Raw genomic sequence first — 26548 nt, 5'->3', positions numbered from 1 at the left:
AGTCGCATGTGCAGTGCAGCTCTGGGTATGTGCAGTGCAGCTCTGGGTATGTGCAGTGCAGCTCTGGGTCATTGTGCAGGTATGGCATGCCTTAGAGCAGCGACACAGCGTCGTCACGACTTGCACCGACTCGTGCGTTTGAAGGACGTATAAAGGACGTCCTCGAGGAGGTTGCAGATGCTCGAGGGAAGGATCGCATTTGAATGCCAAGGTCAGGGAGGGACGACGAGGGGCCGAGGCCCCACTTGGCAGTGTTTCTGAGCGGCCAATCCCTGCCGTGGGGCATTTGGATGGGAAGGTCTAAATTAACAGCTGACGCGTAGGCTGCTGAGTGGGCTAGATAGCAGCTACACGCTCCAGGCGAGAGTCAGTTTGCCGGCAGGCCCCTCGTGGGCTGGCCGTGCAATTTTTCGCAGCCGGAAGGAGGGCTGCTGGCCGTCACCTTGTGCGAGTTGTGAGTGGTGCCTTCCGACACGCCGTCCCATAGGTTTGGTGCTAGCCCTGCGCAGCGCCCCTGCCCATTTCCTCTGCTGCCCGCTCGTGCCGTGGACTCCTCCAAACTCCAAACCTGGCCTTCTCCCAGACGACGCAAAACTTCCCGGTTTTCCAGGCGCTCCATCTGCAGCACCCACGCGATCCGCTCCATCGAGAGGCGATTTTCTCAAACGGCGACCAAAGTCCTAGCATTAGGCACCGCGACATTTGAACGAGCCAACCGGCCCCTCAGATTCCGAACGACAACAGTCGCGAATTCCTGCTGACGGTGCTGCACGATTTGCACCCAACCGTGGCTGACTGCCCCAACAAACACAAAACTCCGATTACAACACCTTCTCTCATCGACAGACGACCGGCCTTGCTGCCATCCCGGCGACACACGTGCTAAGCACGATCTCAAGGCACTATTGTCATTGCAGGCATACATTAATCGCCGCGCGGTGCCAACAGATACTTTTGCGGTTTCCCGACGACGCACTCTTGCCCATCCCCCCGCCGCCCGTCGCCGCAGGTTGCCCCCAGCAATTTGCCCTTTTGGCGACGGTTTCAAAGGGAAACAACAAAATCGGCCATTCCAACAAACAACTTTGAAAAACGTCTTTTTTTACTGGAGACAGACGAGTGTTCTCATTTCTGCAAATCCCTGACGAAGACGACGGGGCCTTCTCCCCGTCCGCCTGCTCCCCGACTCAGCCCACTCGTTACTGCGATCACTCGTGCGAGCGCACCTAGGTGAGCTAACTCTTCTGCGACGTTTTCGCGCTCCGTGCCGCGTCGTCCCGGCCCCAGGCTGGCGTGCCCGGAATCGCTGGCTGCTTTCGTCTCCAGCATGCTGACATTTGCCCCTGCTTCGTCGCCACGCAGTGAGCGCTAGGAGTGTATCGTATCCGGAATTCGTTCCTTGCGCCAGCCTTTTGTCGAGTTTTCTTTCGGTCAGCTGCGCGGGACTGTCGGTCGCTACCGCAACGCCCCGTTGCCTGTGCGTGTGTCATCGTCCCGGCCAGGAGGATTAACGACATTCTGCTGCCATGGCAGACCAACACGAAGTCGATCTCGACTCCATAATCGATCGCCTCTTGGAGGTGCGGGGCAGCCGCCCGGGCAAGCAAGTCCAGCTACTCGAGGCTGAGATTCGCTATCTCTGCACCAAGGCCCGCGAGATTTTCATCTCCCAGCCCATTTTGCTCGAGCTCGAAGCTCCTATTAAGGTAAAGACACTCGTCATCGTTCCGCCCTTTCCGGCGCTCCCTTTCCCTTTCCTTCCTTCTCGCGCGCCCTCTTCCCCTCCATGTTGCTTTGGCTAACATCGGCCCGTCTCCGCTACCAGATTTGCGGTGACATCCATGGGCAATATTACGACTTGCTCCGCCTCTTCGAATACGGCGGCTTCCCGCCTGAGGCCAACTATCTCTTCCTCGGCGACTACGTAGACCGCGGCAAGCAGTCGCTCGAGACCATCTGTCTGCTCCTCGCGTACAAGATCAAGTACCCGGAGAACTTCTTCATCCTGCGCGGCAACCACGAGTGTGCGTCCATCAACCGCATCTACGGCTTCTACGACGAGTGCAAGCGTCGCTACAACATCAAGCTGTGGAAGACGTTCACCGACTGCTTCAACTGCTTGCCCATTGCCGCCATCATTGACGAGAAGATCTTCACCATGCACGGCGGTCTCAGCCCCGACTTGAACTCGATGGAGCAGATCCGCCGTGTCATGCGGCCGACAGATGTACGTGTAATCAATACTGGTGTTTTCTTCTCCGTCCTCTCACGAACATGACGCTGACCTTGTGGCACTCGCAGATTCCGGACTGCGGCCTCCTGTGCGACCTCCTCTGGTCGGATCCAGACAAGGACATTACCGGCTGGTCCGAGAACGACCGCGGTGTTTCGTTCACCTTCGGTCCAGATGTCGTCTCCCGGTTCCTGCAAAAACACGACATGGACCTGATCTGCCGAGCCCACCAGGTCGTGGAGGACGGCTACGAGTTCTTCTCGAAGCGTCAGCTCGTCACCCTGTTCAGCGCGCCCAACTATTGCGGCGAGTTCGACAACGCCGGTGCCATGATGAGCGTGGATGAAAGCTTGCTCTGCTCCTTCCAGGTTCGCGATGCTTGTTCTCGTCGTCATCACTAACCCCTCAAGCCCAGCTAACAGTGTCGCTCCAGATCCTCAAGCCGGCGGAGAAGAAACAAAAGTATGTCCACGGCCTCGGGGGCGGTAGCCGACCCACCACTCCCAGGAAGTCGTCCAAGTCCTAAATATGGGTTTATGCGAACTCTTCCCTCTTCTGTTTAGGTTCGGCCGCGGTCGATAAACTCGCTCCCGTCAACGTCAACTCAATAGCCAATCGGATCCGCCTCAATCTCGTCAGTCCATCCACTGCGTCCACGTTTTTTGATCGCCAAGGGGTCGCAGCCTCGTCATCCTGTTTTTTTCAACCTCCACCGCCTCACGCCGAGCCTTGGCCGCCATTGCCCGGCGTCAGCCTCTCCGTCGTCGCCACCCGAGCGAAGCCATATTTGTCCAGTAATGTCGCGAACGGAAAAGCTGTGGGGCAAAGGAGATTTCTTACTGGAAGGGAACGAATAACGACTTTCCACGTTTGTGACTCGCCGCGGAGGCCGCAAGCTGGGATGTATAGGTATGCGGTCGGGCGGTTGCGCCATCTGATCAGGGCCTTAGCCTGGTGTTGCTCTGGTGTTGCTTGGGTTTTGGAGGGAGGCGGGGCCCCAGCTAGGAGGAGGGAGTTGACGACGCGCTTCCTCTGACGGCGCTGCTGCTTTTCTGCGAATCTATCTTAATTTCTATACTCGGTCGTTGTTCGCTTCCCTCGGAACCTGTCCTGCTCAGCTTGTCCCGGCTGCTCGGTGACGCGATGACTTGAGGGCGCTGCTCAGGGGACGGTGGAGGAGCGGCCTGTACCACCCATCAATCAATTTTGTCTGCCTGCCTGCCAACTTAACTTGCGTTGCCTGGGCGTGTCTGTCGCATTTTATGTTCGGTTCGGTGCCCGTTGACATGATGCTGCTTAACATACCTGGACTTGCCGACGGACCCGAAGCTCATGTAGTTCAGTTACATCGCGATGCCCTGCTTGCTCTCTCGCTTTCTATCATGAGAGCTCTGCCTCGTCAGCCGTGTTTGTGTCTTCTTTTGCTCTTCAGACTCCGTCTCCCATCTCTTCTCTTGTTCTTCAACTAGTTCTCCCTCCGTGCCTGGATGGAGCCTTGCGCCGTTCACCTAATCCCCGCCCTCCCCGGTGAATCTGATGATGTTCGTGCCGGGAGCACCTAGGCATTGATTTTTTTTTTCTTTTTCTTTTCTTTTTTTCTTTTTTCTTTTTTTCCCTGCCTGTATCTGCCATCTGTTTCGTCTTGGCAGCGCCTCTAAGCGATGCTTGATGGCTTATATTTCTTCCCACCACCCACTCCTTATGCCGGCTGCTGACTGACTGGTCTGGGCGAGTTAGACCTACTTACTTAGGGCCTCGGGTGTGGTTGTTTCCAGGGTTCCATGGATGATTATCAACTGCTCGCGCTTTGGGGAGTCAATCCGACGTCGACAGACTCGGCTGAGGCAGACCCCGGGGGAGAGGATGGGTGCGGGGTGTGAGCGCTTAGACCGGGAATTGCGAATTTTTATAGGTCCTTCACGGAGCTAGCTTCTGGCGCGTTGTTGTTGTTGAGATGAGATCAAAAGCAAGGACGTCTACAACAACCACTCGCCGTGCTTAAGCATAACATGTGTCACGAAGAGCCAACACCAGGACCGGACAGCGTTGGCACAGATACAATATCTTACGACCGACCCTAACAAGAGGTAAGGTATCTTATCTATGTCCCACAGTCCTCACCACACTCGCGCTCTCAAAGCCCGCGTCCGAGCCCGTGTGCCCGTCCGTCATCCATCTGCCACTGAAACCCCAACGCGCCCAGCAGCAAGTTCCCTCTCCTTGTACGGAAAGGACCCTCTCGGCAGGTCAGCTAGAGCGCCAGAAGGCAGAAAGTCAGGGCTAGGAGAAGGTAAAAGGCAAAAAGCAGGTAGATAGGGGGAATGTACCGCAGTGCTCTGACGGCACCTCACGCCACGAAAGCCGCCCCGCGCCGTCAACTCCGTAACAGAACCATAGCTTGGAGAGAATCCACACAGACAGACTCTGCTTCCCCCTCCCCAGCATACCATCCATCCATCCATCCATCCATCCATCCATCCATCCATCCATGTCCCACCCCGTCCCTATTGCTGGGAATCTCCATCCCTGTCTTTGCGAGCGGAGCGAAACAGAAGTCTGCGACAAAAAGAAAAAAAAAAATTGGGGGAATCAACGATGCTTTGACGCAACGCAAGGCAGCACAACTAGAACAGAGGAAAAAAAGAAAATTGCCCTGGTAATGGACCGCGAAACCAGCGAGAACCGATCGAAGCAACAACCACCCCGCAAATGGGAGTGCAAATATACGTGGGTGGTGCTGTCCACATGTGACCCATTCCTCCGGATCAAACCTCCAGGCCAAACCACGCCGGTGGGGGGCGCGATATAAAAGAAAAGAAGAAGGCGACGACGAAAAAGAATAAGGAGTCCGCCCTTTTGCGGGAGACAGATGGGAAGAGGGAAATAGCCCGTAGTTGGCGAGGGAGGCCAGCACAAAGTACCGTAAAAGGGGGCGGGGGAAGAAAGTGAAGAAGAAAGAAGCCAACCCGTAAACAGACAGATCCCCAATACTCCATCATACAGCCTGCCCAATTCGTCCTCCTCGGGCATCAATCGAATCACAACAACGTAAGGTTTGAGAAGCGAAGAGGGAAGAGAAAAGCAATGTCAACGAGAAGGCAAATGACAAGAACAGAAAAGAAAAAAAAAATAAGAAAAGTAAAAACGAAAAAGAAAAAAGAGGTCTCGCTACCGCCGCCGCGCCGAACTCCGCACCCCCTTCCGCAGCGAAAACCGCCCGCCAGACGCCCCTTTCTGCCCAGTAGCAGCCGAAGCAGCAGCCGTAGCCGCCGCGGTTGCACCCCTCCTCTTACCCACGGTCCCTCCTCTCAACCTAATCCCCCCCTCACCACCACCACCATTATCCTCATCACCACCATCCTCTCCCGCCTCCCCCTCATCAGCCCCCTCCCCACGATCCGGGCCACCCTCACCGCCACCACCACCACCGCCGCCGATGGTGATGGTGTTCTCCTCATCGACGTCAAACTCGAGGTCGCGCAGCGCCTCCTCGTCCATGTCGGTCAGCTCCTCGCTGAGGCTGCGCAGGGCGTCGCGGCCGGTGGTCCAGCGCTGCTCGGCCGCGCTGGTGCCGCGCGGCTCGAAGCCGGCGAGGTACCACGGCACGCCGCCGTCCGAGAGCGGGTTCGTCGTGGCGGTTGTCGTCGTTGCTGTTGCTGTGGAGGTAGTAGAGGTGGTGGTGGAGGTTGCGATGGTAGCAGTGGTAGTCGTGTTGTTGGTGATGATGGAGGAGGAGGGGTTGTTGTTGTCTTGGTGGCTGTCGTGGGAAGGAGCAGCGGCGGCGGCGGTGGTGGTGGTGGTTGCCGCGGTGGCGGTGAAGGAGCCTGAGGTGGTGGAGTCGTTGGATTGCGGCGGCGTGAGCGGGCCGCTGGGATGAAGGGAGTTGCTGTTGTTGTTGGGCGGAGCTTGATGGGCGGGGGAGAAATGGTGGTGGGTGTAGCTGGCGCCGGGCAGCGACGGAGGCGAGGCGGAGGAGGTGGGTTTGTTCGGGGAGCCGTTCGTGAGGTTCGTGGCAGTGTCTTTAAGGGAGGGAGGCTGCTGGTTGCCAGCGACGGAGGCAGCTGAGGAGAGGGCGTCGTTAAGCTCTCCGGGGGTGTCGACCTCGGGCTCGCCGTAGCGCCTGACCTCGATGTTACCCGCGCCGCCGTTCGTCCCTTCTGCCTCCATGGGGTCGTCGGGACCGCCTCCCACGTCGATGTCTGGCTCGCCCTCGGCGTCTTCCTCGCCCTCGCTGTGGTCGGCGACGATGATCTGGCCCTCTGCGGGGGCGTCGGCCATGTCGACGTCTCGGTCGTGCTGAGCGGCTGCGTCGTTCTCTCTAGATACGACAATGCTCGCGGCCGGCGGCTGCCGCACCTCGACGCTCGCCTCCAGCATGGCTTCGAGCTCTTTTTGCAGCGCCTCGACGGGCGTGCCGCAGATTTCGGCCTCGGCCCTCAGAGCGCCCTCCAGGTATGGCTGGAGCAGCTTCAGGATCCTCTTGCCCAAGCGCTTGCGGGCCGCGACTTCTGAGAAGTTATTGTGCTTTGAGGGCGAGGCATCGCGGGCCTCCGTCCGCGGATCTTGGGCCGCTGACGATGGCGGGGGGTTGTTAATGCCAGCATTGATAGCCTGGCAAAGGTCACGCGCAAAAGGTAATGTTGTCGTGTAGAAGCGCTTATCCATCCTGTCTTGGAGTTCCTGGAAGCCCTGCTTGAAGACGTTTTTGTCGAGGCTAGATAAAAAGCGTGTCAGCTGTTGCTGTTGACAGGCCACCATGCGAGGAAAGTCCCGTCGGATGGGTAACTTACACAAATGCCTTGTCAAGGATCGGCTGCAACTGTTTGAAGATTGGAAAGTAGCAGGTGTCGACAAAGTCCTGCTCGAGTTCGGCCGCCTCGAGCTTCGCCTCCTCGCGCTGCACGACGGCATCGGCTAGCTCCTTGAGCTGCTCGAGGTCCTTAATGAGGGCGCGGCAAAACTCGATCCTCCGGGTGAGCCTCGCCTTGCCGGAGGGGCCCATGGCCGCGAAGTTTCGCCTCGTCAGCTCCATGGACGAGAAGGTCTCCATTTGCAGCTGCAGGCGCTTGAGCAGGGCGGCGCCGCGGCGCGCTTCGCGTTTGAGCGTCCAGTACTTGCAGGCCTCGGCCACAAAGTCCTTTCGCTTGCGGATCGGAAACCTCGCAAGCGCGCTCTCGACCAGATCGTACACGGCCTGGGGGATGACGGGGGCGCCGGATGGCAGCTTCCAGACGTTCTTCGGGGGCTGGCCCTTTTTCTTATCTGCGAGCACAGCCGAGACCTTGGCGCCTGTTATCTGCGATTCGTCGGGCGGATGCTCGGTGATGGCGTTGCGGTGCGTGGCAGCGATTTGGAGGGCCGACGCTTGGCTGTCGGCCCAGATGCGGCCCTTCATGGTGCGCTTGTAGAAGCGCTTGGCGTCCCTCGTCGCCTGAGCGATGCCGTTTTTCTCGGCGTAGTCCGGGGGGCAGTGCTTGTCGCAGAACGCCTTGAGCGGGAGGGTGCCTTCCAGCACGGCCAAAGCGCCCTGGCCGTTCTTCATCTTAAGAAAGAGGCGGCAGCGACGGGCACACGTCACGTGGAAAGCCTGGTAGCAGTTCTTATTAGAGCACTGGATGCAGGCTCCCATGCGCTGATTGCAGATGTAGCACGTCAGCCTCCACCGAGTCTTGGGCACCTTTTCCACCTCCATGACCGGCTCCATGAAGGTGTGGTTGCCCAGAGAGACCTCGGGGATCCACATGGCGCACAACAGATGCGCCCACTTGGACGAGTTGGTCTGCTTGAACGCCCCGTCGGTATTTGGACAGAAAATGCAGGTCTGCAACATTCCGAGTCAGCACCGCCGAAAGAAAAAAAAAAAAAAATTCGTCAACAAGTTACTCACCGGAATGCCGCGCCCAATAAGCTGGCACTTGCGACACAGCCACTGGCCCTCGGGGATGAACGGGACGCCATAGCACTCTTGGTGGACGGCCAGGTCGCAGCCGTCGCAGAAGACAATCGCGTTCGTGTTCTCGCAATCGCCATCGTCGCAGACGGCGCACTTGCTATCTTGCTCCTCGCCGGCCTGCGGCTCGCCATTAACCGCGGCCGCCGAGCTCGACCGAGGCCTGTGGGTCTGCGGCGGCTTCGGGTTCGGCTTGGGTATCCGCTTCTCGAGGGCGTGCCACTCCTTTTCGATCTTGGTGATGGTGATCTCGAAGATCTCGCGCGTGATCGGATCGAGCTCGGCGGCCTTTCTCTGGGCGTTGAGCTTCTCGAGCCACATGTCGTCCTGCTCGTCCATGTCATATTCGACCCGGCCGACAGCGCCGGCCGGGTGTTGGGGGACCTCGCCATCGGACTTCGCGGCGCCGGATTGCTCGACCTCCTCTTCCATGTTCGCATCCGTCGCCTTGAGCAGGTTGCGATCCGGTCGGATAAAGTTGTCGCTCTCTTGGTAGCCGACGTTCATCATCGACTTGTCGACATAGCGTGCTTGACCAAAGGTCTTGCTCTCAAAGAGGGCGATACGGTTGGTCTTGCGGAACTGGGGCTGCTTCAGATCGAGGCGCTCCTTCGAGGACTGGCCGTGGATGGGGAGGACCTTGGGAACCTTGAGGGCTGCGCCCGCGCCTGCGCCAGATTCGAGGGTCCGGGTGGCGTACAGCGAGAACGAATCACGTGGCGGTCTGCCGACACGACGCCTGGTCGGAGTATCCAGTGGGCCGGCGAGAGAAGGCTTTCCCTGTCCGCTTGGCGTTCCGTTCATGTCGTTCGCGGGCCCCGGATTTGCCTCCTTGGTGGGAGTGTCGGCGCCGTTCAGCGGGGTGCCGGAGGATGGGGCGGGCGCCGGTGTCGGTGTCGGCGGGACTGACTTGACGATGCCGTCGACTTCGTCGGCATGGTACATCATGAAGGTGGCCTCGATGTCGAGATTGGGGTGGAACTCCTCCCAGCCTCGCTCCTCGCGGGGCTTGTACCCTTCGCTCTGCACGACGGCGGCAGCCACGGCGGCGGCGGAGCTGTACTGCATATCATCTCGCTCATCTCGGTTGACGGCGGTGCGGATCCGCGTGCTGCGCTCTCTGCGCGGGTACACGGTTGGCGTAGGCTGTGCCTGGGCCGCAGGGCCGGCTCTGGATCGCGGGGCGGTGGTGGAAGGGCCGAGGGACTCGGTGGGGATTTCGGTGCCGTCCTCGTCAACGAAGCGACCGCCGCCGCCAGGGCCACCGGGAATGTATCGGCGTCGCTTGGGAGGCGGCTCGGTGGCTGGACCGTCGGGGACAGCGCGCTTGGAGCGCGACGCGCTGGCGGAACCGGGGCCCCTGGGGCGGCCCCGAGGACGGCCCCGCGCAGTGCGCCTCGGGGTTGCTGGAGCCGGAGCCATAACCGGCCGGTCGTGCGGAAGCAGTTGTACAGAGGCCGATGTCGAAAAGGCGCGCGATGTCAGTGGAAATACGGGTTAATGGCCCAGTCAGCGCAGACTGGTTGGGCGTGTCGGGGCGTGTCGCGGAATGCGGGGTCACTCGCGGACGGCTGCGGCTCTTCGCCAGCATTCGCCGGGAGTAGACAGATTCGCCGGGCCGGACGCGACCGTGTGCCCGCAGGCCAGCTAGAGGCTCGTGGTGATGGCTGGCGATGCGGAATGCTGGGCGGCGTCCAGGGCGGCGCAAGACGTGACGTTCTGGAAAACGCGAGGCGTGATGAGGTGCTGGCCAATCAGCGTGCGCAAGCAAGGGGTTGCGCTGGGCGAGGTGGCGGATCCTCCCTGTGACGGATTACGTAAATGCAGCCTCATTGACAAATCGACGAAAATGGAAATGGACCGTGCGTCTGAACCAAAGCCTCGGGCTGTCTAGCGCCTGCAAGTTGCATGCGAGAGTGAAAAGCGCAACAACGAAACTCGCACCACCACGCTCTGGTGGCCAAGCAAAACGGCAAAACAGGGTCAGACGCTGCTGGTAAAAATTGATGGAGGTTTTTTTGGTTTTGTGTGGAATCGCTCAGGCGGCTGCTGTTCAAATTAAATTTGCAATTGGCCGCCATGTTTTCCTTTCTGCTGCGTTTTGCGGGGAACATTGATCTGCATGTCGACCCCACAACAACCGCCTGTCGGCGATCGCTTGGCAAGCGTCAGAATAACATTGGCTGACTTTAGCAGGCCATTAAGCGTGAAAGAGCCTGCCAGGTCGGGACGAACTACTTTGTGCTCCTGGATAAGACGAAACCGCTTCCAGAGTGTCAAAACCAGAAGCGTGATGTGAATTCGGGTGGTAAGACATCTTTGAGGCATGTAATTCCTGCGGATTGTTTAATATACAGATACAAGCGTCATGAATTCAAGCATGGCATTTTCATGGTCGACGTTCCTGCAGCACGTTGCCGGCGGCATCCCGTAGGGCTGAGTTTCGTCTGATGGCCGGCTGGGGACGGACCCGAATGACGTGATAGCCACCCAGTCAAGCCTTGGCACACACCCCCCATCTGCGTTTCCACTTCCCCCTTCCGAATTCAACGAGCAGATCGGAGATGCGCCAGGCCAATCAGAGGCTGAGCGCATTCGCCAGAGTCGCCCATCTCGAGAGAGCGGCGACTCGGTTGCAGGCTCCATCGCAGGCTCCGTTGCGACAGCCCTCGATGACGCTCGCCTGGCCTCCCCGGCTTCGGAGCCCCAGGACACCAACCATGCATGTATTGACCTTTCGCACTCTTTCCTTCCGTTGGCATGCTGAGATTCATCTTTTTGAGAGTTAACCATCTTGTCGAATTGCCTTCAAGTATTGTTGGGGACAGCATTCACTTCTTTGGCAGAAGCATCTCCAATTGCTCTTGCCGAATTGCCGACCCCGGCCGCTCAGGCAATTCTTTTTGCGTTCCTTTCCACAGGACACCCTGAGTGGATGTGTTCTGGCAAATTCAGCAACAGAGCCTCAACAATATTCAAGCCGGATTGTCCATCTCTTTTCGCAGTCAGGTCTCCCAGCCTTAAACTCGTCGGCTGGTGCTTCTCTGCACCCGTGAAGAGTACTGAAGTGGGATGCTGGCCACTGGGTGCAGGATATTGTCGGCACCCGCACCATCATCTGCAAACCCCACTCCTTTCCTGGCACTGCGCAGCAGCATCGAAATTCCAACTTTACCCTCCAGTTGAAGAGGGAGATTGCAGCTCTCTGACCCTCCAATCGCAACGTTTAAGCGGTACTCGCATTCTCAGCTACCTATCTAGATTCTAGCACTAACTCACTATTAAAGACAATCATCCGCCATGACATACCTCTGGCATCTATCTTCATACCGCTGTCCCGGAACGGATGTCTAACGACACTCTTCGGCATCTCTCAGACTAAGGCATCCATGCTGCCACTAACCTTTCGACGTCCTGAAGAGAGTATTGACCAGAGTAGTCAGCAGAGATAGGCCAAGGAGCTAGGGGATTACATATGCGACGACAACTAGATAGAGACTTCGCAAGACGGGGCTTTTTCGACTGTGGCATCAAGACTTGTCTGACACCGTTCCCCAATTACCTAGAGGCAGTTAACTCCACCATCCGCAGAACGAACCCCTCCCCGTTTTCTTGCAGTCAACATTGCTTCAGAGCCTTCCCCAGCCCACGCACCACCAGATATGCCAATAGGCAGCTAAAGCCGTGGAAACCAGTTTCTCTCATATCTCAAGTAGGCAGGTAGCAGGTAGAAGGCACGTCGTAATAGAAGTGGTGCGCCATCATAATCTCCACCCATCAAAGCACAGCAGAACACAACTTGCAAGTGTTGCCGTCGACCACCGGGGCCTTCCCGGGGTCTCACCCGATGCCACACCACGTGAAATGCGTCGATCGACACCATCTTTAACGGCGCGCAGGCAGGGCCGTTGCAGGTGTCTCAAATGAACGAAGAACAAAAGAAGCGGCAAGCAGAGACACAAAGCCCGAGCAAGCAAATGGGGCAAAGCGAGAAGAGACAGACATAGGATGGATTAAGGTTAACGACACACCGCGAAATCAGCCAGCAGCAGTCGCTACGGGCACTGCGGCATACACTACTCTCACCACAGGAAGCACGGCACATATGCACAAAAACACACAAAACACTAAGCGCGAGATCATCAATGCCGAGACAAGAACAGGTGTCTCCGAACGTTTTCATTTCACCGGTCCGTCCCCGTCATGTGCCAACCAACTCGCCAAAACACTGGACCAGTCTTCCCCTTGCCACATTCTCCCTCCCTCTCACTGTGTATACCATCATCTCGAAACTCCCAGCGAAAAACACACCAAACAGAATTTTGTACAAGAAAGCCGCCAGCCGCCGGATCCAGCATCCATCCATCCACCCAGCCAGTTTCTACAAAAATCACACCAAGAACACAGCGACCGCGGTCACTGGATGAAGAGACGGGGGTATTAAAGAAGAAGAGAAAAAAGCAAAAAAGAGCCAGGAGAAGGGCAAACCCCCACTCCCATCCCAGCCAGCCAGCCAGCCAGCCTTCCACAACAGCAGCAGAACCAGAAGAGAGGAAAAAAATAAAAGTAACAAGACGCAAAAAATAAGGCAGACCAACCTCCCAACCAACTAGAACAGAAACCAAACGCCAACCAATCCGGCCCCGGACCCGGACCCAATTCCTACAACGCCCATGGTATGCATGCATGCAATATGCTCCGGTGCAATGTGCCGTGCGTCACCCAAATGCAAGACAGAAAAGGGTGGGGAAAGTACGAAGCAAGAAAACAAAGAAAAGAAACAGGAACCCAGGAAACCAAATGCAACAATCCTGACCACCCGGCAGATGGGACTCAAACAGTCCCCACAGAATGGTCACCACAGAGAGATCTTGGGGGTATCTCCGTCCCGGTCCCGAACCAACGCGCTCCATCCCGTTGCCCTTCGTCGCGGTCTTCGTCGTCATCGTCGTTCAAAGACAGGGAAAGCCCAACACAACCAACCAACCAAGCCCAATGGTACAACAATGGGTATATCCATCCCTCTTCTGTCTGTATCCAGCCCGGTTTCCGCGAGCCGAGCCGGGTGAAAGAGAGAGAGGGGGGCACCTTTTGATCCGAGGAGAGAAGAGGAGAGCGGTTTGGGTATCACAAAGATGACGGGGCATATGAAGAGAGAAAACGAGGACGACGCCGACGACTAGGCGAGAGTGCCACCGCTGGAAATCGCCTGCACGTTCGCTGCTCGGGGTATCGTTGCATCTGAATGGATCGACGGAGAAGGAGCGCTGAACTCGCCCGTTTGGCGATAATCTGGAGGATGAGACGCGGGGTCCCAGCCCTCCTCGCTGAGAACGCTCAGATAGCTGTTTCCGACCTTGTTGCGGAGGTCCTCGATTTTCTGGCGGTAGAGTTCGCCACCGACGTCCCAGTCAACGTTACTTCCTGGTGACCCGAATAAGGAGGGCATCCGTGAAGCAACGCTGGTGTCGATCCTCGGGACATTTCGGCTGGCTTCCTGTGGGTTGTTTGGAAGTGCGCTCTCCGCCAAACCAGTCTGCGACACCTCAGCTGCCTCAGGTGCCTGCGAAGTGCGGTAGTGGCTCTCTGAGTCGGCGGTAGTGATGGCGCTGGCCGCATGACGACCAACAGGCCGCGTGTACGGCGCAGCTTTGTCGTTTGTGGCTAGATCCACGATGCGGCGCTTAGGCATCTTGCGGCGCCGCGTCGAGCTCGTGTTGACTTCGCTGGAGGAAGTCTTGGACGAAGGCCTTTCCTTCCGGAGAACGGCAGGTTCCCTGGGCGGAGCGTCGTAAATGATGGCCGGTTTGCTGACATCGACAGCGGGTATCTCCGGGGGTTCAGGCTTAACCACTGGAACGGCAGGCGGCACCTCAACTCGCTCCACCAGGTAGCGCTTTTCCGAGTACGTTGGCCCGGCAGCATCAATGGTGATATCCTCCGTATACCCGGGAGTCTGGCGAAACAGGTTGAAGATGGTGATGCGGTAGTCGCGGTGGGTGCGGGTAAAGGGGTTCCCTTCCACGTACACCTCGCGGATCTCGGGGATTCCGGTTAACCGGGCCAACTCCATCGGGTCAGTCAGACGATTGTCTCTCAAATCCAGCCTCTCGAGCGGCAGGAGCTTCTCAATGCCCGCAATGGATTGCAGGCGATTGGCTCGCAGGTTCAGGGCGGTGATTGCCGGCAGTGGGTTGCGCGTGAGCGAGTGCAGTGAGTCAATCATGCAATGGGCCAGGTTCAGAGCACGCAGGGCAGTGAGTGATGCGAGGCTGTCGGGAATCTGCGTGAACAGGTTCGAAGAAAGATCGAGGGAATGGAGCGTGTTGGCGAGAGGCGCCAGACTCGCGGCGGGGATGACGGTCAGCGAGTTGTCCGCCAGACTCAGGTGCTTGAGGAAGCGCCACTTGGAAGCCGGGAGAATGCCCATGGCCAAGAGGTTGGAAGAGCTCCCGCGGGAGTTGTGCCACGAATCCGAGAGACTTGAGTGGGAACTGCCGGACCCGGACCGCCGGACCTTGTGAGACCCACGAACATTGGTTGACGGGTTCCTAGAGCTCCCAGGTCGCCGTGGAGAATGACTCCGCGTCCGGGTATCGTCCTTTGAAGGTGAATGCGGTTCATCGCCGTCAATCCTAGCGATAGACGGTCTCCTGCTGTCCGGGAAGCTCGAGCCATCCTGGTCAGCTCCCACTTCGCAGTTCGGCGACCCGACCTGCAAGTCCGCCGTCGACTTCCGCGGCCCAGGGGAACCCGGGATTGGGGTGGACTTTTGAAGGTCGCTGTTGGATATTGTCGGGCTTCTTCGAGGGCTGGTCGTCGCCGGCCACGGCCTGGTGGGCGATACTTGGCTCTTGGATGTACGGCGACGCCGCTTGTCCATGTCGTCCAGTACGATATCGATCAAGATGTCGGCTGGGTCGTCCACGCTAGCACGCTTGAGCGTAAGGGATCGGAGCTGCTCGGCAAGCCTGTCCCACCCGAAGAACTGCCTGAAGTCGATATCGCTGACCTCCAGGGCCTGCACGTTCTTGAACACATAGAGCGGAACCGCCGAGTCAAAGGGAAACTCCTCGTAGCCCTTGATGAGGCGGGCCCGCCAGTCCGGGGCTAACCTCAAGCAGGGGATCTTGGTGAAGGCAGAATACAAATACTTCAAGTCAGCCTGGATCGCAGCCTTTTGCCTCTCTGTTCGGGCGGCGGAAATGCTTGAGCCAAACCCGAAGGTCGCCCAGAGGGCAGACATGCCAGACATGACGCTCCTGATGCTTGAGACGGAGCGAATCGAGCCGACATCGGAACCGCGGCTTTTGGAGCGCTGCGTCTGACTGAGAAACGAGACGTAGTTTGCCGAGGCCGTGCTATCGTGAAGGTTCTCGAGGCGGACTTTCATCGGCCCGACAGGGATGCCAAGCTCCTCGAAGCGGGAGAGCAGGTAGAACAAATGATGTGGGGTGAGAGCCAGCTTTGCCGACTTGACGCTGTGGGATGTGAAGCTTAGGGCGCCGAGCGAGAGGGCGGCAGCGAGCGTGCTCGACGTCGAGGCGGATGTCGAGGGTCTTTCTGGGACGGACGGCGACGGCGGCACGGCTCCCGTGGGGATTGACGACACACTCTGTGAAGCCCCGTGGCGAGGTGCGTTTTGCCTCCGGAACTGAAGCGCATTGGCAAGCGCCTTTTCGTGGGTGCGCACGAAGTGGGCGAGTTGCTATTCCGACCAAGAACTGTCAGCTCCGCCACTTGAGCGCGGCGGGACGGCCTGCTTGCCGTAGAATACGCAACATACCTTGATGAAGAATTCCCCGTCTTCCGAGTCCATCTTGGTATTTCGTTATGGGTAGAGATGCATGAGAGAGCGATATTTCAAAGGAGCGGAAGGCTGCGAGCCCCAGGCCTGGGGGACGGAGAAGAAGTCGGATCTCGAGCCCGTCGTCGGGCAAGCGCTTATCGACGGCCGTATCGACGGACACGGCTCTGGCGATGGTGAGGATCGTGTCGTGCCAAAGGTCGGACAGCAGCCTGATTAGGGTCATATGTCAGTTAGGCGCCTTGGTCACCTTGCGCAAGACGCTCGGCGTCTGTATGGCTGGTGATAAGGCACAGCAGGGGGGCCAGGGAACAAGGCGTGCACGCGACCAGCAGCTGCCGTGGCCAGCGGATGGCGCCGGTCCAAAGACGATGTTGGAGTGCGGCGAGACTCGGCCAGTGTCAAATCGGGTCGTGATCGCGGAATCGGTCGGTTTGCGGGGATGGCGGCTGTGCGGCGCAGGATTATAAGGCATCAGAAGGCTGGCCGCGGAGAACAAAGTTTCGGCAGGACAGACCAGGGTCGCGGGGGTACACCGGGCCGTGGCTCATTTCTGTGGCCGGTCGTTCGCGTGGTCGACGGGGCGTCCCATGCCTTCGAGACTCGAGGCCGGTTTCAAGGCCAAGGTTGGGACTCAAAGAATGTCGCCCAAGACAAACCCGCGGGGCCCCGTCATTCCTCGCAGCTGACAAAAGCGGTGGCTGCTCAAAGAGAAAACAATACAGGCAACAATGACCTCTGTTGGCGGCCGGTACAGCACAGCCACGGGTACCACAGGCGAACGAAGGAATGGGCCGCAGGGTCGCGCATGGGCAGATCTCGCGGCGCAAAGCTGAAGGCCAAGACAAAGTCACCAGACGGAGCCTCATCCGGAATTCCACGGTGGCATGTAGTTGGACAACCATCGTCGTGGCACGCAGTCTGGGGCGTATAGGTGGAGGAACGGTCGCTCGCTGGCACGCTGCACACGAAGGGACGGGGAAAGGAAAATCGAACGGGAACACCAGTTGACTCACCGCGTGCGAGCTCGAAGTTGCAATCACCAGTGGAAACCTATGACGGTCGGACTGCAACCCCCAAGGTATCGAGGCTTCTTCGGGAATTTGATCTGTGTTCGGGGCGACCGCACAATGTGCTAAGCAGCACAATTATTGATTCGGTCGGCGGGAGGAGCGGGGATGGCGGGGAACAGCCGGGCAGCGGAGCCGGAGTCAGAGTCGGTGAAGATGGTGAAGATGAGGTGACGTGAAAAAAAGAAAACCTGCCCGCGCTTGCACTCTCGACGCGCTGGGGAGTGCAGCGTCTTTCCGTCGCGGGAGGGAAGGAGAGGGTAACTAGGGAAAGCCGATGGCCTTTTTTTGGTGGTGAGGGGGCCCGGGCAGAGCCAAATTAAAATATGGATCGCACCAAAGCTGCAGGTTCATGGGGGTCCAGTTCACTTGACTGACGGGTGCTCGCGCAAGGACCAGTTGCTGCAAGGTTAGGCGGCGCACGCTTGCCTGGAACGGCATGGGCGCCATGCGAGCAGCGGGGTCAACGGCAGAAACCTGGAAAGCTGGGCAGGTGGGCAATTTCCCACAACCCGTGTCTCGCCGGAGCAACCTCTTGGATGATTCTCGCACTGTCAACTATCAACTGGGAAGCTGGAGACTTTCGCGCAGTATGTAAAATCCAATCACCGGGGCCCGGGCTGCCGTATCGGCCGGGCGACCATTCGAGACCACGCGGCCACAGGAGATCAATCACCACCTCAGGCCGCTCCGGTTTCCAGAGCGCCAGAATTAAGGGATAAAATTTGCGTGGCCTTTTGGGCGCAGTAGCGGGAGCATAGGCGCTGAATTGCAGCTGGCATCTCGAGCCAATCGCGTGCGCAGGCAGGGCCATGCATCGTGCACAAGGTCGGGAATGACTTACACAGGACTTCGTGACAGAGTTTACTCTCTGCGTAAGATGTACGGATAGGACTTGAGACATCTCCCGCAGGATGCCCACATGTCTCGAGATTGTAGGGCTGCGCCATCAGTACATGCAGTCCGCACGTAGCAGGAGGCTGACCGCCCATCCTACTCGATCGAGTAGGACAGAATCAGCCGACTAATTGACCGCGGGCGGGCGGGCGAGATGCGATAGTTACAATTCGCAGCCTTCATCGGCTCCGAGTGGACGGGTGAGGCGGTGGGGAATCGCTCAGAGATCCGTACAGTAGATGCACTGTACGGAGATGGCGAGCTGAGATGTCTTGGCTGCGCGGCAGAGCAACAAATCAACCATCAGAACCGGTGTGGTGAGGAAGGAGCGGCGCGCTCCTGGCTGTACACAGCAGACACCTTGAGGATCTTCGCGGGGTCACAGGTTCTTCGGAGGGGCGTTTCGGTCATGGTCCTTCCTCCTTTTGCAAACAGGCATGATGCCTCTTTTCCCTGTTTCATTCACGTTTCTCGCAGAACGTTGTTTACTTTGGCGAGCCGGCATGTCGCTGAATATCCGTACCGTACCCCGAAAACCGGTGATTACATCTTTATGCCTCCGGGTACGGTTGAGCTCACTAGGCGCCATCACCCAAAGTGTGCAAGCTCTGGCCTGCCGCAATCCGAGTGTGCGACCAGGGCCTCGCAACGGTCTGCTGCAGCGTCCGCCGTTGGGATCACCAGAAGGCAATTTCGAGGCACAAGAATCCGTCGTTGTCCTTCATGTAACGTTAGCATCCAGAACTGTCGATCGGCTGGGTACTGCTGTGCGCGGGACGGGGACACGCGACCGGCATCACAAAGGAGTCGCCCCGTTCACCGCGTGCCGTTGTCCCGCGCTGAGTAACCATGGAGAGACCTGCGGCCGAGCTGGCAGGGGTTACCCAACGCTTGAAAACGGCACTCCATTCGCCAGTAAGGGGAAACCTTTTTCTTGCTCACCGGCAGGTCGCAGGGTCGTGTATCTAAGAAGCGGCGATAACGGTGCCGGCCTCGGGGAATGACGGTCCTCGCCAGCTTTTTTCCCCGTTCAGCAGCCTGTTTCTGCTCCCTTTTTCTCCGGGATGCCATGTTGGTTGGGAGCCGACATTTATCAACCGCTCCCAGGCACCGAAGGGAGACAGCACGGGGCCCAAGGATCAACCCTGCCGTCACGAACTCTGATCAGCTCAGGTGTTGCAGATTGCGGGACGATCGTAAGATACCACTGCCGGGCGTCCTACGCAGTGTCCTGTGTGGTATGTGATTTCCCCGAAACTCGAACGAGACGGCATCGATGATGGCCTGTTGGAGTGGATGAACTGCAGTAACTTAACCGTCTCGTGGGACGCCATTATGTCATCTTCCATGGCACTCGCGCTCCGGCGATTTATGATTGGGGGAGTGTAAGGGGCGTGCCCATCGACTTCAAGCCTGGCACAACGCTGCAGGTGAGACGCCGGCAACTGAACCGTCTCCAGGTTCACCTTCCACACGGGCGCCTCCGCTTGCTCCGAGAGGAAAGCCGCATTCCCGCCGTCCTTGTCCAATATTCGCTTGGGATGGAGTCTCGCAACCGTTCCTCCATGGGTCGCCGCGACAACTGGCCTTTGGCCAGAGATTGCCAGAACCCACGGCGTCAACCTTGTACTTGCACAAGTCGCGGCTGTTTCGAGATAACTACCAGCTTCGCATGCTTTCCTCGGCGCTCTAGACTCACCGCCTCCTTCACATGGAGAGACTGGAGCTGCACGGAGATTTTCATGACATCGGTACATACGGCACGATTCGCCGCAGCTATTATTGGCTGCGCTTCCGCATTACAGGCTTGGAAAGTAGGTGATTGGACCCGTCCAACCCCTCCAAGCACCTACTAGGGGTCTTGGTTGCAGATCCATGGCGACAGTCCCCACAGATTCAGACGAGTGGGATGTGGGATCACTACGGATGTATACGGAATGCACAGCAGCATTTGGGAAGGCCCTTTTTGCTAAATCCAGCAGAAATTCACGGACTCGAACCTCGGTTGAACATTGGAGAGAGACACGTTCGGCGCCGCTTCCGTCAGTCCGCACAGCCCGGCGCCGAAGATCGCGAGATGGCCCGCACCGGCGGCCGAATCGCCGTGGACGACGGAGTAGATCTCTGCTTCGAAAACCAGGCTTTTTGTCGGCCGTCGCCCGCGACCCACAGCTGAGACTGCCGTGCTGTCCATTCAAACTTACACTAGTGCACACCACATCCAGTAAGGGTGCTCCGAAAGCAGATCAGCAGCGCCCGCCCGAAGGCATGCCGTTTCATTCGGCTTGTGCTTGTGCTTGCAGGCGCGTCCAATGGGGCACTTTTGCGAACACACCTGGTGCGCAGGAGACCCCACAGCCGCTGCTTCGGTGTGTGGAGAACTCGCGATGAACACTACTTGTAACTTAGCCGAATGAACGTTATCCTCCTCCCAGGGTCTGCGATGACGTAACTTTTCCAGGATCTCGACGGATCCGCTTGCTTGAAACATCTCGAACTTCTCACAGAGACTACACTACACTACTCCGTACCGTTGTAAACACGACGCCCGCACACATGACAGCTTCACGCTGGCAGCAACACAAAAACGGCGCGCGTTACATAGGAGGAGCGCGCCAACGGCGCTTGATTCCTGCCCGGTTTTCGTGCGAGCCACCGGTGCTGCCAGCCACCCTTATCACCGGCCTACCCTGTTGGGCATTTCCGGGCCGTCTTATTCGGTGACTTGACCGTGCCGGGATCCGGTGTCCTTCACCCCGGCATCCCAGCGCTGTACCCCCACTCTCTGCAGGGTCTCCTCCCCCCAAAAGCACGAACATTTGAATGGAAAGCCTGATGCGGGGCAGAGGCTCTGGTGCCTTCGCTTCATCGACTCGCTCTACCTACACTATTTTTACACTACCACAGCTAGTATACTGCGGGATATACCAATGCAATCCTCGCTTGTCGCCTCTCTGTCGTGATACGCCAAATTGCTCTCTCCCGTCTTCGCCTCTCACCGCTTCTCTCCTCGGTATGGATGTGCTTGGCTTGTCTGCAACTGCATGTCTTGCGGCTGGATTGGATGGAAGCAGGGAAGCGACCGATCGAAAGAAGGTGGTGGTGGCGGTTGGTGGGCAGGCGCGCTGCCTGGATTATCTTGATGCACATGCATTGCATTAGCCTCTCAGGCTGCGCCGTGGGCTTGCATGGCTCTCTGCCTTCTGTTCCAACTCTCTTTCTTGGTGCTGTCCCGTCTTGTAACTCGGACAGTCACTGGTCTGCGCCTGGTCTGTGCTCGGGATGAGGAAGAGGAGGACCCTGAAGAGAAAAATCTCCTTCTTCCTGCTACTGCTGGCTTGCTTGGTTGGGGTCCATTACATCCCGCGGGGCCATATCCGCCCGTGCGGTAGCAAACAGGAAGCAGCAGGACGGAGGCGAGCGGGGTGAGCGAGCCTGCTGATCTGCGCGGCTCGTTGCGTCCCATTCTCAGTCCACCAACCGCACCATTCATCCAAGCCCACTCCCGGCCACATCCACTCTGTTCGGACAAGCGTCGTTGAAACCAACCCCGCTGAAGACGACAATCTCGAGGATAACCTCCCCACTACCGTTGCGAACACCGAACCCACATCCGCCTTCTGATCTGTCACCTCGCCTTCACCCGAGGCAAATCTCGCCGCGCCTACAACCTACTCGACTGGTCGTTTTGCTGTCCATCGCGTCTGGTCCCTCACCGCAAGATGTCAAATGCAGCAGAGCAGTCTGGAGGGGCGGGGTTCGATCTAGGTGAGAGGGAGGTGAGGCCAAAACGAGTCTTGTCCCGTCTTACTATGAATGCTGTGCCGTCCCCCAGATTGCCGCAGTCGGACCGCACGCAACATATCTTCCGTTGATGCTGAGGAGGTGCATACAGGTAGGTAGGTAGGTATAGTACGCACGCATTATATGCCATCGCAAGCGCATGTCCATGCAGGAAGAGATTTTTCTTCCCCATGTCCCCTCTTGCCTTGCTTCCCCGCGGCACAGACCCAGATTGCTCGGCTGGTTGACCGCTTTCCTGTGCTTGCTGCACGTCTTGGCTGCAGGGTGGAGGATTCCGTACATGTGCATACATACAACGGCATGGTAAGGTAGGCAAGGGTAAGGAAGAGTGAGGAGAGGTAGGGTTAGTGCCGTGTACCGATGCACGACATACCGCCGCGGACCCCGTCTGCTACACCTCCGCATTAGGTAGGTATGTGCGGAATACACCTTGGTAGTGTAGTGTAAGTAGTGTATGAACATACACCCCCCGGTCTGGTTTCAGCCGTTTTTTCCCCTTTCCCCCACCGTCTTCCTCACCAGCCGCCGTCCGTCACTTGCAGTAGGTCGATCTGACTGCCGGAGGGACACTCTTCCCATGGGATCTTAAAACAAGTTTGTGGATTATGATCATAGTCGACTTCCTGGCCATTTGCCTGGCTGTCTGTCCGTCCGCCCAGCAGCGGCAGCAGCGGCTCCCTTTAGCCGCTCGGCATCAAGGCAAGGTCCTCGCAGGACGGAGTGCGCATCGCATTCTCTTGCCCTCCATGGGGACCGAACAAGTGGAGAGGAATAGTCTGGGTTAAAGAGACTCCTGCTTGGCACGTCATGACTCGCCGGCATGTAAGGAGATAACAGAGGGTTCCTGGGCCTGCGGCTTGCTGGAACAGGCCGCCGCGTGCGTGTCCCTTCTTTTCTCCGCCTTCACCCGGGTGAGTGAAGTTGGGACGGGTCACGGGTGTATCCCTTCCCGAGCGTTTCAACTTACAGATGAGATCCTTGTGGGGTTCGATTCGCGGGGCTCCGGGATGCCATGGAGAGGAGGTAGGTGCTTGGCGGATGCCCTCCCGCGCGTTTGCGGGGGATGGTTGTCCTGGTTGAGTTTCCGGCTACGTAAAGCATGGTCGAGTTCCAAGGTTGGGGGTACAAGTTGTGTCTCGGTCTTCAGGTACTCGTGATGGACCCGCGACTCGTGTGGGGATGGCGGCAGCCATGGCTCTTTCAGATGACCTTGCCATACAGCTCATACCCTTGTCCGCAATTCCTCTCGAGCGTCTCCAGGGGCAACAAGAAGTGAAGGAGCGGTGGTTGATACTCTGATCGTTTGGACGAGGGTAACTTGGACGAGGGTAATTTGGGCCAGTGTTCCGGCTCTGCATCAAGTTTTAGAACGAGACTATCCACTATAATTCGGCATAATGACGGCCACAAACCCAGGATGCCGTATACATGCCATCCAAGCTAGTTGCGCCCGGTAATCGTCGTTGTCTGTGATGCGGTGTACGGGCGGAGTGGGTTATTGCCTGACACTGAGTTGATGACTGGTCTGACATGCTCTGTCCCAGCGATGGAGACCCCATTGCGCGGCCTTTGTATGATGTCAAGGGAATGAGTCTTCCAGTGACACGGAAGAACGGACGGGAGGGGATCATGTGGGATCAGCTCCGGGAAAGGGGAGCAGGGCGGACCCAGGAATCGTGGGAGGTCCCCTTACCACTTCAGACACGCAGTCTGCTCGCCAGATTCGACGAAGTTGGGTATCAAACTCCCGGGTCCTCTGACAGATCAGGAGATTCCATGGGCTCACCCTGCTGGGGACGGGATGGAGACGGAAGTGAGGGTACACAGTACACTGAAGTACGTCCTGTCAGAGCCCCCGGAGATAGAAGTACAGCGTATGCTGTCAGTTTCACATTGTCAGCGAGCAAGGACCACGGTGGCACTCAGATTGAGCTTAGCCTTCGTGGTTTCAACATCTTCTTGTTCGAGCGAGGCTCAGGATTTCGGTGAGGTTTGACGCATAGGTGATCAAATTGGAACTGAGTAGTTGTTTGTGACACTGCGAGATGCGGAAGCCGTAAACGAAAACCAGGCACTGGAAATAGCAATGGACTGACGAGGAACCGCGAAGAACTGTTGCGCTGAATGTGGCGTCAACGGTCAGTCGACAATCCAGGACTGCCCCAACCCGTTGCCTGTCACGGCTCCAATGCCTTCGGGGCGGGATCTCTTGAGGAAACTGCCCAAGACTGCTAGCCGCCAGCAAGCCATGGACACACACACAGGTTTACGGAGAAAGCCCATAATGTCCGGAGTCGTGGTTGGCGCTTGATCGCTGGGATGCTCTGCATCATGACGCGAGTTACGAGTTCGTAAGCCCGCATTGATATGCGGCATTGTTGCAGAAGTTCGCCGGGACAGGAGCGTACCAGCTTCTTATGCATGCCGATGAATTGTTTCGACGCCTGTACCGTAGACAGAGGGCAACCGATCGAGCCGCCTTGAATGGGACAGATATATACAACGACTGAGCGCTTAACCCGCGTTCATCTCCAAACCTCACCTCAATCAGATGTGAAGCGACGCACTGTCCTGTTGAGGACTTGCGCTCGGTTGGCCGAAGCGAAGGATGGCGAAGATATACATGCATCCAAATGGTATCACGCACATAGAACTACCTTACACACCGCATCATACAGCCCCGCCAATTCACCCCACGGACCCTCCTACCGCAAGGCATTCGGCCTCACCGGCAACAGTCTGTCCATGGCACGCCCATCATCCAGCGCCCAGCCGCCCGTCACATCCAGCTTGTACTCCTCCTTCCCCAACTTGATCTTGGCAAACCCCTCGCGGTGGAACGAGCGCTTGATGCCGGCCCAGGCGGTGCCAAACGCCTTGGCCGCGTCGCGGAACGGCGCCGTCAGGATGTGATCCATGGCGTACTTCCTCGCCGCAGTCCTCGCCTCGCGCGCTGCCCGCTCGGCGCGCACCCGCTCCGCCAGCCCCAACGGCTTCTGGCCCGCCGCGGCGTCGGCCCCGTTCCTCGCCGCATACAGGGTGTACATCCTGAACGGCAGCTGGACCTCCTCGGGGGCGAACAGCATCTTCTTGGGCGGCATGAACGGCACGACGCGGCGGGTCGCCACCTCGATGTAGACGGGCGGCGTCTGGGCGGCGCCGCCCGCCGCGATCTTCTTCGCCGCGGCGGCGGCAGCGGCGGCGGCGGGCACCGCCTCGATGGAGCGCACGATGCGGCCGGCGCCCATGACGAAGTAGGTGCCCATGCCGGCCATGAAGACCAGAATGAGGCCGAAGGCGTGCGGAACCCACCACATCAGCCCCTCGGGCGGGTGCAGGATCACGGTCCAGTACTGGTAGACCGTGTACGAGATGCAGAAGGTTGCCGAGGAGAAGCAGCCGGCGCGGAACCAGAAGTGCGAGGGCGCCTCGTAGAGCAGCGTGCGCCCTCTCTGGGCGAGCTGCTCGGCGTATGTGGAAGGCAGGCGGGCGGCCTGTGATGTTGCGGAGCCAGCGACGGCAGCAGGGGCGGTGCGGGCTGGGGCGGTCTTGGGGCCTGCCGGGGCCGCGGGCTTTGCGGCGGGTTTCGGTGCTGGCCGGGACGGACGAGCTATTTTTTGGAGGAGGCGTGAGGTGGAAAAGCGGGCGCGGAAGAGCAGGCGGGCTTGCGTTGCGGCGCATTTGCAAGGAGCTGGTTGCGGCCGCACGAGAAGCAGCAATCGGGGCCTGAAGGCCAGGGAGAGAGACGCGGCCATCTTCGAAGTTCACGAGGTTGACGACTGAGTTGCGTAGCTGATAGGTTAGGACTGCGCCCGACGCATACCCCGATGAACAATTGGGCGCAATTCGTTACACCGCGCCTCGGGTGACGACGCGAGGCTTGGTCCGTTTGGCGGGGCCGAAATTTTGTCGGCGTCGGGTGGTGTTGACGCGAGGTCTGGGCCGGGTCTTGGCGGCGGTTCCGATTCCTCGGAACCTAGCGCACTGAGCGCAGCCGCAGCAGAGTGGAGTGTATCTCCGTACCCTAACCCACGTGTCGCGTCCCCTTTATACAGGTAGTCCGCTTTTGCTGCTTGGCTCCAGCAAAAGTCAACAGCGAAACCCTCCCGGGGTTAGCACCACAAGTTGTCCCTGGGCCGGGCAAGATGTCTATGTATAATCAATCCGATCAAGGAGGTGGCGAAAGATGCACGCCTGGGCAGCAAGCTGAGCGAGGGAACTTTCGAATTTCGATTTGGACCGCTGGTAAGAGGTCCACAACTGACCTCCACTGTTTCGAAGTGCTTGACGGTATCCAACAACGACATTTTGCTGTCTTATAGGGATACTGTAAATGGGAGCCACATCATCCTCGCGGTGATTTGGTTGAAGTTGATGATGGCAGTGGTATGGAGTAAGCCGTCCAGAGTACGGATTACAGTGCACTACTAGTAGTGCATGGAGTGTATTCCGCAGTCGTCGGAGCACCACTAACTGAACAGGGCCCATGAGTGCCCGGATCGGGGTCGTGGTTATAGAGGTCCCGCCAAGACTAATTTCGGAGGTTGCCGCTTACAAGTATTTACAATCGCCACGGGGTAAGCGGGGCCGCGACGACTTAGAGCAACATCGACAATGCACAATCGCAAAGACTTGTAGCAACAACTTCACTAAACCTCAACTAAATCGAAAAAAAAGAAAACGAAGTTAACCCGCACCCTAACCTTGACCCTCACCCTAACTATAACCCGAATCCTAACCAGCGGGGGGCTGGCGCCGCCCCCCGTACCCCCGGCGAACTAACCCGT

General features: G+C 58.2%; 4 protein-coding genes across 4 annotated transcripts; 1 reads left to right on the top strand and 3 right to left on the bottom strand.

The window, feature by feature from the left end:
- The first annotated feature begins 1015 nt into the window (after positions 1-1015).
- On the top strand, positions 1016-3127 carry THITE_2119799 (uncharacterized protein). The gene is made up of 5 exons (XM_003655706.1): positions 1016-1230; positions 1373-1706; positions 1826-2227; positions 2302-2601; positions 2667-3127. The coding sequence occupies exons 2-5, from the start codon at positions 1527-1529 to the stop codon at positions 2757-2759; spliced, it is 975 nt and encodes a 324-aa protein (XP_003655754.1). The 5' UTR covers positions 1016-1230; positions 1373-1526; the 3' UTR covers positions 2760-3127.
- Positions 3128-6975: 3848 nt separating this feature from the next.
- On the bottom strand, positions 6976-8156 carry THITE_2119795 (uncharacterized protein). The gene has a single exon (XM_003655705.1). It carries the CDS (start codon positions 8061-8063, stop codon positions 7020-7022), a length of 1044 nt encoding a protein of 347 aa, XP_003655753.1. The 5' UTR covers positions 8064-8156; the 3' UTR covers positions 6976-7019.
- Positions 8157-13244: 5088 nt separating this feature from the next.
- THITE_2119793 (uncharacterized protein) lies at positions 13245-16217 on the bottom strand. The gene is made up of 2 exons (XM_003655704.1): positions 15970-16217; positions 13245-15891 (listed from the first exon to the last, which is right to left on the bottom strand). The coding sequence occupies exons 1-2, from the start codon at positions 16000-16002 to the stop codon at positions 13363-13365; spliced, it is 2562 nt and encodes an 853-aa protein (XP_003655752.1). The 5' UTR covers positions 16003-16217; the 3' UTR covers positions 13245-13362.
- Positions 16218-24119: 7902 nt separating this feature from the next.
- THITE_2119791 (uncharacterized protein) lies at positions 24120-25762 on the bottom strand. Its single transcript, XM_003655703.1, has one exon. It carries the CDS (start codon positions 25514-25516, stop codon positions 24467-24469), a length of 1050 nt encoding a protein of 349 aa, XP_003655751.1. The 5' UTR covers positions 25517-25762; the 3' UTR covers positions 24120-24466.
- Positions 25763-26548: the final 786 nt, after the last annotated feature.

Source organism: Thermothielavioides terrestris, chromosome 4, assembly GCF_000226115.1.
Source record: "Thermothielavioides terrestris NRRL 8126 chromosome 4, complete sequence".
Classification (NCBI taxonomy): Eukaryota; Fungi; Ascomycota; class Sordariomycetes; order Sordariales; family Chaetomiaceae; genus Thermothielavioides; species Thermothielavioides terrestris.
This window is presented reverse-complemented; position numbering and strand designations above follow the sequence as displayed.

Coding starts and splice junctions, on each gene's coding strand:
- THITE_2119799 (XM_003655706.1), top strand. CDS start 1,527: ATGGCAGACCAACACGAAGTCGATCTCGACTCCATAATCGATCGCCTC. Junction 1,707..1,825: donor AGCTCGAAGCTCCTATTAAG/GTAAAGACACTC, acceptor CTCCGCTACCAG/ATTTGCGGTGACATCCATGG. Junction 2,228..2,301: donor GTGTCATGCGGCCGACAGAT/GTACGTGTAATC, acceptor TGGCACTCGCAG/ATTCCGGACTGCGGCCTCCT.
- THITE_2119795 (XM_003655705.1), bottom strand. CDS start 8,063: ATGTTGCAGACCTGCATTTTCTGTCCAAATACCGACGGGGCGTTCAAG.
- THITE_2119793 (XM_003655704.1), bottom strand. CDS start 16,002: ATGGACTCGGAAGACGGGGAATTCTTCATCAAG. Junction 15,892..15,969: donor ACGGGGAATTCTTCATCAAG/GTATGTTGCGTA, acceptor TGGTCGGAATAG/CAACTCGCCCACTTCGTGCG.
- THITE_2119791 (XM_003655703.1), bottom strand. CDS start 25,516: ATGGCCGCGTCTCTCTCCCTGGCCTTCAGGCCCCGATTGCTGCTTCTC.